This window comes from Macaca mulatta, chromosome 3 (assembly GCF_049350105.2).
Source record: "Macaca mulatta isolate MMU2019108-1 chromosome 3, T2T-MMU8v2.0, whole genome shotgun sequence".
Classification (NCBI taxonomy): Eukaryota; Metazoa; Chordata; class Mammalia; order Primates; family Cercopithecidae; genus Macaca; species Macaca mulatta.
The window spans coordinates 20,957,794-20,973,484 of NC_133408.1; the positions used below are offsets into that span (position 1 = coordinate 20,957,794).

Sequence of the window (15,691 nt, forward strand, 5' to 3'; positions counted from 1 at the left end):
AAGTTTTTCCTTTGCCCTCTGAAGGTTCGTTGAAAATCATCTGACAAAAGTCACGTTAATAGGTGGCATACAAAATTATTAATGCGAATGGGAGAGAATCATAGGGTGATTGCCCCACCACACATTGGGGTACGAATGGCTATGTACCCTTATTTTCAGGGAAAGGGAGATGGGGAAGTGTGGATGATCTTAGGGGGATAGTAAATGGGTTTTAGGCAAATCAAATGGGCTTGAAGAACATACAATGGCCTGGGACAAAGTTTCTTGGGCTCACAGAACAGACAGTGGTTTGTGACAAAAGTCTGTCCAGGTGTATTGACCGACTTGAGTTAATGAAAAATCAGGGAGGGGATCATAGGTAATAGTTTTTTTTTCTTTGGCGAGTCTGGACTTTAGCCAGATGAGGAACTTCAGGTAGCAACTTCATCCTGTGCTTGGAGAGAGACAGGGAACTGAGAGACAGGAGTGGGAAGAAGATCAGAGTGACCTTGAGGCTTCTTGAGTATGTCAAAACTTGAGGCTTTGATCAAACATTGAGGCTCTTTGAGTATGTCAAAACACCATATTTTAGATGATCCATTTCTGAGCCTGAACATTGCACAATCTGGACTCCTCTGTGCTTGATTTTAAGAAAAATAAAAATGAGTCCTTGCACCCTGGCTCCCTAACTAGAAAAATGCACCTTCAGCCTTGCTCAGCTCTTGACTCCTGGCAAGTTGCACTTCCTCCTGTGCTCAGGAGCCACTTCCGCCTTCATTGTCTAGATGCTGGGAAGCTGGCATTTCCACTGGGTTGTTTTTGTGCCTTTTAAATGTCAATGAACTTCCTCCCTGAGCTGGGCAAGTTATTTCCTGACGTATCCACTATTGTTGCTGTAGGGCTGTGAGCAGAGTAGAATCTATTGCGACGTTAGTAAAGCTTTCTCTCTCGGGTCCCTGTCTTGCATGGGCTTCTTCCTTACACCTAAGACTCTGCATTCCCATGGTCATGCATTTTGCAGCAGTTGCAAAAGTAAGATATTTAAATTATCTCTTTCAAGACTATGATCTCTTTCTACTTCAGTTTCCTCTCCCTAGAGGCTTTAAAATGACTTCACCATTTGGGGGTTCCATTTGGGGGAAGTAGAATTGTGAGTAAATTTAGCCTGCGTTTAGTACATAGGTCATAATCACTTCCATGTATACTTAAATTATTGCTAGACATTCCAATATAGGAATAGCTCCCAAGCATGATCAACAGCCCACCACACCAACTTATTCAGTATTCTGATGCCTAGGGGCAAAGCAAGGTCAGATGCCAATATGAATGTGTGATCAAAGTGACTCCTATGACTAAGCAAAATGGAAGTGATTAGGTGGTGATGAAGAAACAAAGTTTCAAAATAGGAGTCAGAAGAGAATCTGTGGCACAATTCTTCCAAATACAGTATTACTACTTGTATTTGAAAAAAATCTAATGGAAGTTTTCTCAAATTCACTAACAATTCTAAATATTTACACATTACCACTCACACGCTGTGAGGCTAAAATAATTTTTTAAACCAAGAATAGCCAAAAGCCAACTACAGTTCATCATGTTAGAGGAAATGCTGTGTTATCTTTCTCTTCTCTGTTTGGAAAAAGATAGCACAAAGTTGTAGTCCTATGAAAAGGAGCTCAAAAAATAAAGTTATTTTATTCTTCATTTATTTTGCTTCAGAAATCTCTGGTATTCAACCTGGACAGCCAGGTCCTTGTCTCACTGAAGAAAACACCCTATTTAAGTGCTGATTTAAATTAGTTTAAATTATCTGTTTAATCTCTCAATTATTGAGAAGTGGGTAATGTAAACTATCTTATTTAATTAAGAATAAGCATCTTATTAACCGGAAGGTAGAAACCATTACACAGTGCAACTGTCAGCCTGTGCTACCACTCATTAACCTTGCCACCTTGGAATTAAACTTTCAGGTTGCTTATTATTATCTTTCTATGAGAAAAGGAGATGAAGAAGCCTGAAGGATAGGGTGACGGGGATGCGGCTCCCACTGAATGGTTGGGGATGAACACAGAAGACGCCCTGAGGAGGTGACATCTGAGTAGAGAACAGAACAAAATGACTAAGTCAGCCACGTGAATATTTAGAACAATTCCATTCTACCAAGTGGGAGGCAAATCCAGAGACCTTAAACAGGCCATGATAAATGAGAAAATTGAACCTTAAAAATAAAATAGTTCAAATTAACACAAATATTTTGCATTTATAATAAAATACATTATATAATTTTAATTAAAAATTAATATGTTTGTCAAATTAGGAATTAAAAAGGGACTGGTATATCTAGTAGAGAAATTTCGTCATTTAATGTGTTCTGAAACATTTAACCTACTCTGAAATGATTTGGGTGTTCAGGTAAATTATCCTTTACATGTCATTTTATACTCAAATAATAACTTAAATTTATCTTCTTCTTTTTTGTTTTTGTTTTTGTTGAGATAGGGTCTCACTCTGTTGCCCAGGCTGGAGGGCAGTGGTGTCATCAGTTTTTTTGCCCAGGCTGGTCTGGAATTCCCAGTCTCCACCTCAACCTCCCAAAGTGCTGGGATTACAGGCATGAGCCACCGCTCTTGGCCTTTCTTATTATTTACATATTTAAACCCATATATTCACAATTCAAAAATGTTATTTTTACTTACAAGATCATCCTTTGGACTTTATTTCAATAATGTTTAATAATTTTAATACAATCGTCTTTCCTCTGACATTATCATTAATCAACGTCTCCTCAGTGTCACCAGGATGCATCAGTGTATACCCTTCAGAAGTACCATTAGAGATGGAGCCTGACTGTAGAGTTTATGAAATTTAGTTCTGTAAGTCAAAAGAGATTTATAAACATGGCATTCTTATAGTAGACATTTAGCTAATAAATCCTAAATAAGTTTTGATTTATAAATCCTTTTATTGCCTTTGGGATTCAGGTGACTGATTTATGAGTCAGTATGCTAAAATCTATAATTTGATCAGGCATAAATCTTATTCAACAACTTCTGTTTTAACATATGATTCATAAATCCTGGTCAGTGTCTGTGTTTGGTTTTCTAAGTGCTCTGCATTTAACAGCAAGTCTCGTGAGTTCAGATTTTAGGATTTTGATGACTAAAAGCGATTATTCATACAGAATTCAAGTAAATAAAAACAGCAGCTGAACAGTTTTCTTGTATTCTGGTGGGTAGATTAGTAGAAGTGAGCTTTAAATTCATTAATGATCTCAAAATGTTTTAGGCTTAAGAACGGTAAAATATCAAAATTAAAATTCTTCTTGACTGTATCTGTCAGTTAGAAATGGTATGTTAGTGATAACGAGTTTTCTTCTAATATCCCATCTCCCTCATCTAATATTGATATAAATTTAATAGAGCACAGTGGCTTTCCAGGGTAAGCACTATAATCCCAGCCCTCCTTGCAGCTATGTGTGACCATTTATTTTATTTTAGTTATTTATTATTATTACTATTTTTTGAGATGGAGTCTCACTATGTAGCCCAGGCTGGAGCGCAGTGCCGCGATTTCGGTTCACTGCAAACTCCGCCTCCTGGGTTCAAGCGATTCTCCTGCCTCAGCCTCCTGAGTAGCTGGGATTACAGGCGTCCGCGACCACGCCCCCCTAATTTTTGTATTTTTTAGTAGAGACGGCGTTTTACCTTGGTCAGGCTGATCTCAAACTCCGGACCTCAGGTGATCCACCCGCCTCGGCCTCCCAAAATGCTGGCATTACAGGCGTGAGCCACCACGTCCAGCTATATGTGACCATTTAACTAACTTCAGCCAATGGTGTGTGAGCAGAGATGATTATGTGCAGCTTCAGTACATGCTTTGGCCGGGATGCCAAAGTAGAACAGGTCCCAGCGCAGAAGGAAAGGAGCACAGGCCGCTGACATGTGGGTGCCATCCTTTGAGCCCTGCTGTACTTAAACCTGGACAGATAGATGAAGGAATAAAACAAGCTGTAATTTTTTTTTTTTTGAAAAAGATTATTTAACTGTATCTTTCTACATTGAATTGAATACCATAATTTTTTTTAATTTTATTTTTATTTTAAGTTCTGGAGTACATGTGCAGGTTTGTTACATAGGTAAACATGTGCCATGGTGGTTTGCTGCACCTATCAACTCATCACTTAGGTATTAAGCCCAGCACGCATTAGCTATTTTTCCTACTGCTCTTCCTCCCCGCAACCCCCTACAACAGGCTCCAGTATGTGCTGTTCCCCTCCCTGCGTCCCTGTGTTCTCGTTGTTCAGCTCCCACTTATGAGAACATGCAGTGTTTGGTTTTCTGTTCCTGTGTTAGTTTGCTGAGGAATTTTTAAAAACTTTAACTTGAATCTTTTTATAGCAGACAAACGTTCTTTAGCTTTTCAAAAACTTGTATTGAATATATCATTTTTTAGGCATTGGGCTAAACATTGTGAAAATAAAGGTAAATGAGATTCAGTCCTTGCCTTTCTTAAATGTATTCCTAAATAGTAATTTGTTTCTTAACACCCTACTACATGGAATTGTTGTAAATTTGTTTTCTAGTTGTTTGTTGCTATAGAGTATGAAAACACAATTGGTGTTAGTGTATTGATCGTATATATAACAACATTGCTAAATTCACTTTGTACTTCTAGTAATTATTTTATACATTGATTAGGACTTTCTATGTAAAAAAAAACTTATCTGCAAATAGAGTTTTACTTCCTTCTGATCTGTATGCCTTTTAATTCTTTTTTGTTTTTACTTTATTTCCCTGGAAATATTTAATAGAAGTTGTTGGAGTAGGTATCTTTGTCTTGTTCTGGAACATAGAGAAAAAAACAATTAAACATGACGATAATTGTAATGTTTTCCATTGATTCTTTTTATCAGATTGAGGAAATTTCTTTCTGTTCCTAATTCGCTGAGAGTTCTGTAATGAATGGAGGTTGAATTTCATCGAACACTTTTTATATCTTTTGAAATGATCGCATGTTTAGCTGTCTTGTAAGGTGAAATATATTGATAAATTTTCAAAATTTAAACCATTCTTGCATTCCTGGGAAAATCTCAATCTCTCTCTCTCTCTCTCTCTCTCCCCCTCTCTCTCTCTCTCTCTCTCTCTCCCTCCCCCTGTTCCCCCCACCCCCGCCCCCGTGCCCCCACCTTCTGATGCTGCTTATGTTGCATGGTGTGGTATAATAGTATATATTCCTGACCCTTAAGGGAGCCTTTGTATTCAGAGGGCATCTACTTGAATTTTTGTATTCAAAGTACCTTTCATGTAGACAACAAATAGTTCAGCTTTTTAAGCAATTCTGACAATCTCTGCCTTTTAAAAATCCTTCATCTCCTACTAATGTGGTGGGATTTAGTCTTTTGGTTTACTGTTATCTTTTTTTTTTTGGCCCACTTGCTTTGTGTTTCCTTCATACTCCTCTCCTGCTACTTTTGAGTTAATTGAAATTGCTTTTAGAATTCCATTTTAATTTCTCTTGGATTGTTAGCTTACCTCTTTGTTTTATTATTTCAGTGGTGCTCTAAAGATTGCAACATGCACCCTTAATTTTTCTATTGAAAGTTAAGCACCCCTTCTCATAAAATGTAATAACTTTGCAATCCTATAGGTCTCTTGCCTCCTGTAATTTATTCTGTATTTTCATATTCATTACATAAGATGCTAAGCATACTATTATTTTTATTTTAAACAATCATAAGTATTTGAAAGAAATTAAAATCTGAATTTTTATCTGATCTCATTTCCCTTTTGCTTGAAGAACTTCTGTTAGCTTTTGTTGTAGGGCAAGTCTACTTGAGAAGAGTTACCACTGTTTTTGTTCATCTGAAATGCCTTTATGTCATCTTTATTTCTGAAAGCTATTTTTGCTTCACATAGCATTTTAGGTTTCAGTGTATTGCTTTCACTTGGCGCTTTTAAAGATTTCATTACACTGTATTCCGGCCTCATTGTTTCTGCTGAGATGTCAGTGGTGATTTGTATTTTTGCTCTTATATATGTAATCTGTCTTTATCCTCTGGATGCTTTCAAGATTCTCTTTATCTTTTGTTTTTATCAATTGAATTGTGATATTTTCAAGGTGTCTTTTCTCTATATTACACAGGATATATGAGGTTTTTGAGTCTGCAAAATGGGGGAAAATTTTATACATTCTTTCTTCAGATGTTGGGTTTTACCTATTCCTGCCTCTTATCTCCTTCTAAAACTCCACAAAATTAGATTTTGATATAGTCCCACAGTCACTGAGATTCTAATTTTTTAAATATTCTTTCTCTCTGCTTTCTAGATTGTGTAGTTTTGATTGAGATACCTTCACGTCACTGACTCTTCTTTCATCCCTAACATCTTGTTAAGCCCATACAATTGACTTTATTTTGTTTCAGATATTTTATTCCTCATTTCTAGAATTTCCATTTGGTTCTTTTTTAAAGTTGCAATCTTTCTGTTGAGATTTTCTGTATATCCATTCATCACAAACATATTTTACCTTATACCCTTGAGCATAGTTATAGTAGCTATGTTAAAATCCTTGCCAGCCAATTCTAACATCTGGTTCATTTCAGGATCAGTTTATTTAATTGCCTTTCCTCTCGACTATGTATGGAATAATTTGGAATTACACCCTGGACATTTTTTTAAAAGAATACACTGTAGAGACTGGATTCTGTTATTTCTCTGAATGTTGATTTTTATTTGTCTGTTTTATTTGTAGTTAATTTTGAAGAACTCACATCCATTTTTTGTCACTCCTGCAGCGGGTAACTTCTAAAATCTTTGTTCGCTTCTTTTTAGCTTTAGATGGGCTGCTGGGAGTATGCCCCATGCATGCATAGTGTAGAGGGCATCCTAAGATTTTCCGCAGAGTTTATATGCGAAATGTGATGCTCCACCCTGTATAGTTTCTCCTTTGCATGACTTCCTCTCTCACTTTTCATCTGTTTTCATAGTTCTAAACTCTGTCCTCTGGTTTTTAAAAGCAGTACTCTGCAAGGGTTTCTGTTCAGGATTTAGCTAACTAGCTCATTCTGATTGGGGCATGCCGTTAGCCAAAAAGCCTTATCGATGGAACACTTAGTTCCATTTCCTTCTTCCCAGTTTTGATTCATTTCCAGTTGATGGTGGCTTTGCGTTTCTCTCCAGTGATTTCAGGGAGTTTTTATACTTTCTGAAGAGTTTGCAGTTGTGATCTGTGGTAGGGTTATACCAATAAGAGCTATTCCACTTCTACCATTCTACCAAAAAAAAAATTACATACATCCTTTTGAGGAACTCACAGTCTAATGTCTTAAACAAAAATGCTAAAAGCATCTAGAGAGAGTCTGAGAAAAGTTCTTTTAAGAAATGGTTTCCTTAAAACACAAAAAAAGATGGTTTCCTTAAAGTGACATTGCACATCAACCTTGTTTCTCCTCTTACTTTTATATTAAATCAGAGAAAAGGAGATATGCTATTATGAGAGGGAAAAAGATGTAAACTCAAACATATTAAAATGCTACTTATGAATGTGTCAAAGCTTCTGATTAAATAACATAGGTTGAATGCAAATGTCTATCTGTACTTCCTCCTGAGTCTTCACAAAGCAATGACAGTAAAGGAACTTAACGGGAAAAAAAAAAAAAAAACCTCAAAAAGAAGATACCAGACAAAAGAAGCAACATTTTGAAATCTGGGAAATAGTTTAACCACTGGGAGCTGTTTTAGACGAGAGAACATAGAGATCTAAGTATGTTGAGGCAGAATGTCAAAAAGCTAATCATTTCAACACAAAGCTACAGAAATCCTCAGGGATTGGAGACAACTGCTGCTTTAAAGGCAGGTGTGCAAAAGTGGGAATGAAAACTGGAGTATGGATTACATATCTTTAAAATAGGAGTTAGACTTCTCATATTCGCTCTCCAACCCTGATACATCAAGAGAAAACCTAGGGTCTATTTTTGGAGAGGTTTTATCAGACAGTCTTTGAATTTGGAAGACAGCAAATAAATACATTTGAGGTTGGAGTGTCAGTTACTGTGTTGAAATCAGAGGGATTATGGGAAAATCTTCCCACTGAAGAGAGATTTGTCCCCTGCTTGGCTCGTGAAAGGCTCATAGCCGCACTTACATACTTACGGTTGGAGATGGGTGAACTACTTTCTAGAAAAATCCATTCACCCAGAAGTAAAGACCAACAGCAGAAATTTTTAACCAGCGGGTCTGTGAACTTGAACGAGAACAATAGTTCATTTTTATTTTAAACTAACCTCTGAAAGTTAGCATTTCTGTCATCTTTGAATATAGGCAACAAACCATCATAGTATAATCGGTATCTGTGACTTTGTGACCAATAAAAATCGCAATTGTTTTCTTATCACATTATTCAGCCTATACCTCCAAATTGCATTTTCACTCATCATTATTTCAAAATTATAGTAGTTATTAGATACAACTCTAAAGTTTATTAGATGGTGCATTCATAAAAAGCACATATTATTATATCACAAATTTATTGGTTTAATGGTTTGATAACCAGATTGTGATATAATTGGTTTCATGCATAAGACATAATTCTAAAACAGGATCCTAGACTTCACCAGGCTGCCATGACACCAAAAAGTTTAAGAACTTCTGAACTAGAGACACATGTATTTGGATATTTCCCCCGTTAAAAATATAATATCACAGTAGCAAACCTACAGTGAGATTCACAAATTAATAACCCACACTCATGCTTCCAAATGGGGTTTTTCTGAGTCTCACTTTTAAATATATATGACAGCCAAAGAAGACCTGGTATTTGATGAAAGCCTCTGTTATGGAAAATAGAGACAGAGCAAAACAAAATAGAATCAAATAAAGAAAAAAGAGTGGTAAAAACAAAGTGGTGGAGAAATAAGCCCATGAAAGAAACACCATCATTAATGTATTGACAGAAATAAAAGACTATATTGCCTTCATAAAACAAGACCAGTCCACTACATACAGAAGACCAAAGGATAAGGAGCTCTTGGAAATTAAATTAAGATAGATTCAATTAAAAATTCAACAGATAATTAGAAAATAATATTAAGGACCCATTCCCCTTTTCTTTCTTCCAGAAAGTAAATGAAAAACTCAAAGATTGGAAATGGAATTTTATCCACTATACCAACTCTTAGTAAATACCTTCCTATTTCCACTTCTGCAAACTATGACTCCACTACAGTGTCACCACCTACACACATTCACCTGTGCAGTGACAAGTTGTTGGAATTAAGAGAAGGTTAGAAACAAGTTGGTTGTGGTCAGAGCTCCAGTAATGTGCTCTTGCCATAGACTGCGATACCTGATGAAGATTAATTTCTGTGGTGATCACTACTCTTGCTCTCTGTCTTAGCCCATCCAGGCTGCTCTAATAAAACAACATAGACTGATTGCTTATAAATAATAGAAATGTCCTTCTTGCAGTTCCCTAAGCTGAGAAGTCCAAGATCAAGGCATGGGCAGATCTGCTATCTTGGGAGATTCCTTTTTCTTAAAGATGGTGGCTTCTCCTCACATGGCGGAAGAGGGATAAGGCAGTTTGTTGAGGCCTATTTTATAAGGGTGCTAATCCCATTCTAATCATCTCGCAACAGACCCCACCTCCTGATACCATCAAATGGGTGATTAGGGGTCAACATATGAATTTTAGGGGGACCCAGATATTCGGACTATAGCACTCACCAATTATTTCTAGCCTTCTACTTACAGCCTGATGTTAGGCTTGCTCCACCCTGCTGTAGTTGGAGGTTAAGCATTGCCCTTGACTTGCTTTGGCCAGTGATAGGTGCAAAACTTCTAGAGAGAAGTTCTCAGAGCTGGTTAATTATTTGGCATGTGCTCTTCCCTGTAACAGTAAAGCCTCTGCCAGCCAGAATCACTGAGTACCAATAAAGAGTGAAAGCTGCCTTTCTGCCTAGCCAAAGTGAGCATAAAACTTGAGCAATAGATAAACCTTGATTGGCCCAAGCACTGAGAGCTTGAGACTGCTAGTATTGCAATAAAAGCAGAATCTCTACCGTCTACCTCCCTCCATCTGCCCTTTATGTATTCTAAGTTATGAGTTGTGAAGCAAAAGAACAGGAAAGATAAAGCAAACATGGATCCCTTAATGTCTGAGTTTTCACCTTATGCATGAGTTCACTGGAGTACAGTGGTTTAAGTCAAATCCATACCTGATTTCAGCACCACACAGTCTCTGAGTCCCTGCATATGCCATGCTTTCTATCTAAACCCTTTCCTATACCTACTCCTATGCTCCTCAGTTAATTAACCAAGGCTGATCAATCACAACTCTCCTCCAACATCATAACCTAGGAAAACTCTGAACCCACACACCAGATAAGATTCCCTACCTCATGCCGCTGCAGTTAATGCTTTTCCATCACAAAACATACCAGTATTTACAATTGCACATTCTTGGCCCTTTTATATGACTGGAATTTCCATGAGTGCAGGATCTCTGTCTGGGCCTGGCACACAGTAGGTGCTCAGTAGATGTTTATTGAATCAATGAACAAGCAAATTTAGCATCCAGAAAGCTGAGAATAAGTCTAAAGAGTATAGAAATTGATGTCGCTTGCTAGGGGAGAGTGCAGAAGATCAAGGAACAGATGAAAACAGACCCAGTTAAAGGACTGTGATGCAGTGGTGCTCGGGTAACATCAAGAGGCATAGATATTTCCAATCCGGTGTCTCAGGGCTCCTAGTGTTATAAAAATAGTGAATAAAAATCAAAGGGAAAAAGTTATCATTTTCTTTCTACCTAAGTATTGAATTTTAAAAGCAAAGCTCCAGGCCCTTTATAATCACATTAGAATGACTCTTGTTATGCTTTCCTGAAATGAAAACCTCTGAAGAATAGAGGAAATGCTGTTTAAAATGTACTCAGGTGATTTCTTAGACCTTCCAAAAAAAGTCTCAAGTTCCTGCCTTACCTGATTTTGAAATGTTATAATTTGACATCACCTCCTTTTGATACACCATTTCTTAAATCACACAGACTATAAACATACCCACTTATTAAAAGCATAATAAAGCATCTCATGGAAAAGCAGGGCTTAATGCCTGCGTAGCTTTCAACACTAAGTTATGTCTACCCTCTTGATATGGTTTTGCTCTGTGTCCCCACCCAAATATCATGTCAAATTGTAATCCCCATGTGTCAGGGAAGGGGCCTGGTGGGAGATGATTGAATCATGGGGGTGGATGTTGCCCTTGCTGTTCTCATGATAGAGTTCTCATGAGATCTGGTTGTTTTGAAAGTGTGTAGCAACTCCCCTATCGCTCTCTCTCTCCTGCCACCATGTGAAGACATGCGAAGATATGTCCCTGGTGATCCATGTCTTTTTATTAGCATAATAATGGACTGGTTAAAAAAAATTACTCCCTGAAAACAAGGAGAATGCAAGCTTTTGCCTATTATAGCAAGTTTACACTTATGCATGCCTGCTGCATTAGCACATCTCAGCACAGTTATTCTCTCTTTGGCATCCTTAATTCCTGTAGGAGCTGTCTGATTGGCTGTAGTCAGTGTCTTTCTGGAACACTAACACTAAAACAGTGATGTTGCATCATCATTATAGACTTCTCCTAGTATCAGATTTTTATCAGTGATGACCTTGGCAAACTTGTCAATGAATTTCTCTGATAGACTGGATAAAGAAAACGTGGCACATATACACCATGGAATGCTACGTGGCCATGAAAAAGGATGAGTTCATGTCCTTTGCAGGGACATGGATGAAGCTGGAAACAATCCTTCTCAGCAAACTAACACAAGAACAGAAAACCAAACACTGCATGTTCTCACTCATAAGTGGGAGTTGAACAATGAGAACACTTGGGCACAGGGAGGGGCACAGGGAGGGCGACAGGGAGGGGAACAGGGAGGGAACACACTAGGGCCTGTTGGGGGTTGGGGACTAGGGGAGGGATAGCATTAGCAGAAATACCTAATGTAGATGACAGGTTGATGGGTGCAGCAAACCACCATGGCACGTGTATACATATGTAACAAACCTGCACATTCTGCACATGTATCCCAGAACTTAAAGTATAAAAAAAAATTAAATTTTAATTTTAAAATATCCAATAAACTCACATTTTAAGGCTAAATTTAAAACAAAATCCTAACAATTAAAAGAAAAACTATAACTGGAGGCAACATTTGCAGAAAATGCTACAGACGAAAGTGATTTTTATAGTTATTTATATTATACTTACGACATTCTCTTTAAGTTTAGGATTGCTTCAAAATTAAAAAGTATATATTTATGAATAAAAATAATTTTATTATGGGCAAAACAATAATTCAGGCTGCTGGAGCAGATTGAATTCTCTAAGTAGTTTCTCAACTCTGTTAGCTTTGAGAACATACAAATACAAGCAAAATTGGCTGATAAAACTAAGCTTCACAGTAATATCCCAAATCATATAGCTTAGGTTTGCCCTAGTCTCTGATAGAAGAATGGTTTATTTATTTACTGTAGTTGTAGAGTTGCTTACCAACACTTATGTATGTCAACACATGTCAGTATTTCTGTTGATATATGTTTTAACACATTTCCTCATTGTCACTAGAAAAGATGGGATGGGTAGCCATAACATAAAGTTTTCAAGAAAGGAGGTTTTGAAGATAAACTATTCAACATTAACAAAGGTCTAAGGGCTAACTCTGTAACCTCTCTGAATACACAGCTCTGCCCCTCAATCATTCCAGCAAACAGCTAAGTGCTTAATAAGATAAAATCCAATAGCATTGAACCACAGTGACCTGTGTCAAAAATAGCACTATGTACAGCTGATAATTTTTAATTAAATGAAACAGAGACTGATGATATCATTCTTGGCTGTTGCAAACCACGCTCCCCTATGTTTTCAGGATCTGCATTTATATGCACCATGCTACTGGTTCAGTTAGCCTTAAAATCTGCAAGAGGGCACCTATTCCCAAATCACGCTAATGAGTGCTGCTGGATCTGTACAAACCACACTTTGTACAGATTTAATCCATTTTAGGCAAAGCTAAGAGTTATCATTTGTAGCTGAAATTTATATAAAATTGTGGTTACCTGTTTTCTTCATGAATTACTTTACAAATGCATTGCATGGCATTTGTTGAATGAGTGAGTGCTTCTGATATATATTAATATGTGACTCTGTTTATAAAAGGTAATTTATAGCCAGTTTATCAGAAATGCAATTATTTCATAAAACTCTGTACATCATTCTAAAAAAGATACAAAAGAAACATATGTAAGATTATCTAATGTGATAAACATAGAATGGACTTTGAGCTAGATGTGCTTCTATTCAAATTGCCACCCCTAAATGTCACTTACTGAGTGACCTTAGGCAAGTTACTAACCTCCTCTGACCCTCACTTTCATTATATGTTAGGAAACAGTGATAATACACATCCACTGGATGGTTGTGACTAATAAGTACTATATATAAAGTATCAATGTACGTGCCATCACAAGGAAGAACTGAATAATTATTTTATTCTCACCTGGGGCCCTTTGTTTGCTTCTAATAATGGACTGTGTTTGCATGAAACATACTAAATCAACAGAATTTTGTAGCGTTCGCCCACCTGTTCCAGAGAAATCTTTGTTGAAAAGGCTTATAAGAGCTTTATTTGAAAGTTCCTCCATTTCTTACAAGTTTTCTTCTCTGATGGTCACATATAATCAGTAACTAAGCTCCCGTAACAGTAGGTCAAATTGATTTCTGATCAAGAAGTTGCTCCTCTTTAAATATATAAATGATGGTATCATCCAATAGATTGAACTGAGTCTTAGACTTTCCTTTTCCCTCATTTTAAGTGCTTACAAAGTTGCTATGTTAGTCCATTCTTTCATTTCTGTAAAGACTTGAGGCGGGATAATTTATGAAGAAAAGGAATTTATTTTGGCTCATGGTTCTACAGGCTGTACAGGAAGCATAGCACTGGCATCTGGTTCCGGCGAGGGCCTCAGGAAGCTTCCACTCATGGCAAAAGGCAGATGAGGAGCAGGCACATCACATGGTGAGAGAAGGGGCAAAAGAGAGAAAACAAGTGGAAGTTGAACAATGAGAACACATGGGCACAGGGAGGGGAACAGGGAGGGAACACACCAGGGCCTGTTGGGGTGTTGGGGGATAGGGGAGGGATAGCATTAGGAGAAATACCTAATGTAAATGACAGGTTGATGGGTGCAGCAAACCACCATGGCGCGTATATACGTATGTAACAAACCTCCCACTTATGAGTGAGAACATTAAAGCCAGTCTCCTTTAAACAACCAGCTCTCGCTTGAACTACCAGAGCAAGAACTCCCTCCTTAGCATGAGAATGGTACCAAGCCATTCCTGAGGGACCTGCTCCATGATCCAAACACCTCTCACTAGGTCCACCTCCAACACTGGGGATCACATTTCAACATGAGATTTGGAGGGGACACATATCCAAATCATATCGGTTGCATTAACAAATTTCTGGAAAATAGTATTCAATAGGAATTTCTAAAAGAAATCAAAGCTTTAAAATGCAAACCATTTGAACTAAAAGAAGATATTCAGCTATTAACAAAAATGATGTTATTTTGGGAATACAATGAATAGTTGTATTTCTATTCTGTCAAAATCGTTTTTCTGTAGTGATGTTTGCTTCTTTTTGATTGACTGTGGACCAAGATTTCTACCAGGATGTCTCTGGATTTTTATTCATTTTAAGTGTTGCTGAATTTTTTTCTTTTACCCTTTATTTATAGAATTTCTATAGTTCATTTTTGAAATTTCTATATGACACTTTTATGAAACAGTTCATTCCTTTGTCTTTTTAAAAAAGGTAATGATGCTTTAGCCTTCATTATCTCTGATTTTGCAGAATATTATATTTCTAGAAAATCAACAGGTGCACACACCCTCAGATCACTGGACTATTATTTGAACAAAATATCCTCCCAGGACCTATAAAAGATTCTGATACCTCAAACCTGAATTTAGCTTTGAATTTGGCAGCAGTACTCTTTATACAATAGCAGTGTTCTGGAGGAGCTGAGCTTTCTTTATATATGATTCATCTGGCCATATTCGGGCAAAATAAAAGAAATGTACAAAAGCAGCAATGAAATGGAGTATATTCATGCCAACATAAGCCATTTTTACTTGATGATGAAAACACATCTATTCAATAATAATTGTCCACATAATGAAAGATTTCTACATTCAGGAAAAATATAAAAAGTTGCCTATTCTGCATTTTTTTTTTTTTTTGGTTGGCTTTCTAACTTTTGAGGTTTGTGCAGCATTCACTAAGTAAAATTAAAAGTGATTTGACTTTATTTGGTTATGTAAGTTGGGTTATATTTTACATAATTAAAATATATCAATTTTACACAACTTCATGCCTTTAAAAAAAGAGGCCATAATACTTGAGAAATCATGCCTGGTTAATTCCAAATTCCAAACCCTAGTTTATTGATGAGACTACTTATTTTGGTAATACTTTGGTCTGGGGAGAAAGCAAGAGGGAAACTGGCAATGTTTCTGGCCTTTGCTGTAGCTCTGATTTGTTCCAAATGTCCAAATGCCTTTATATGTTTTTCTCATGCAGAATAGAGTTACGTGGGATAGCCCAGCATCCCCTAACTTCTGATCACTCATGTTGTGAACACACTTGCATATTG

The 15,691-nt window shown here is 37.0% G+C and overlaps 1 protein-coding gene and 1 long non-coding RNA gene across 7 annotated transcripts in view; one reads left to right on the forward strand and one right to left on the reverse strand.

The window, feature by feature from the left end:
• The window catches only part of CYYR1 (cysteine and tyrosine rich 1), a 106,303-nt gene that overhangs the window by 26,172 nt on the left and 64,440 nt on the right, over positions 1-15,691 (forward strand). For 3 of the 6 annotated variants that reach the window (XM_077995870.1, XM_077995871.1, XM_077995872.1), the window contains exon 3: positions 13,951-14,049. The exons of the other annotated variants lie outside the window; for them this stretch is intronic. In XM_077995870.1, the coding sequence (XP_077851996.1) occupies positions 13,951-14,049 (99 nt within the window). The remainder of the gene's footprint in view (positions 1-13,950; positions 14,050-15,691) is intronic. 6 annotated transcript variants of the gene reach the window in all.
• Positions 2,665-3,956, reverse strand: LOC114676830 (uncharacterized). The gene is made up of 2 exons (XR_003727912.2): positions 3,684-3,956; positions 2,665-2,850 (listed from the first exon to the last, which is right to left on the reverse strand). It is a non-coding gene; the product is annotated as an uncharacterized LOC114676830 (long non-coding RNA).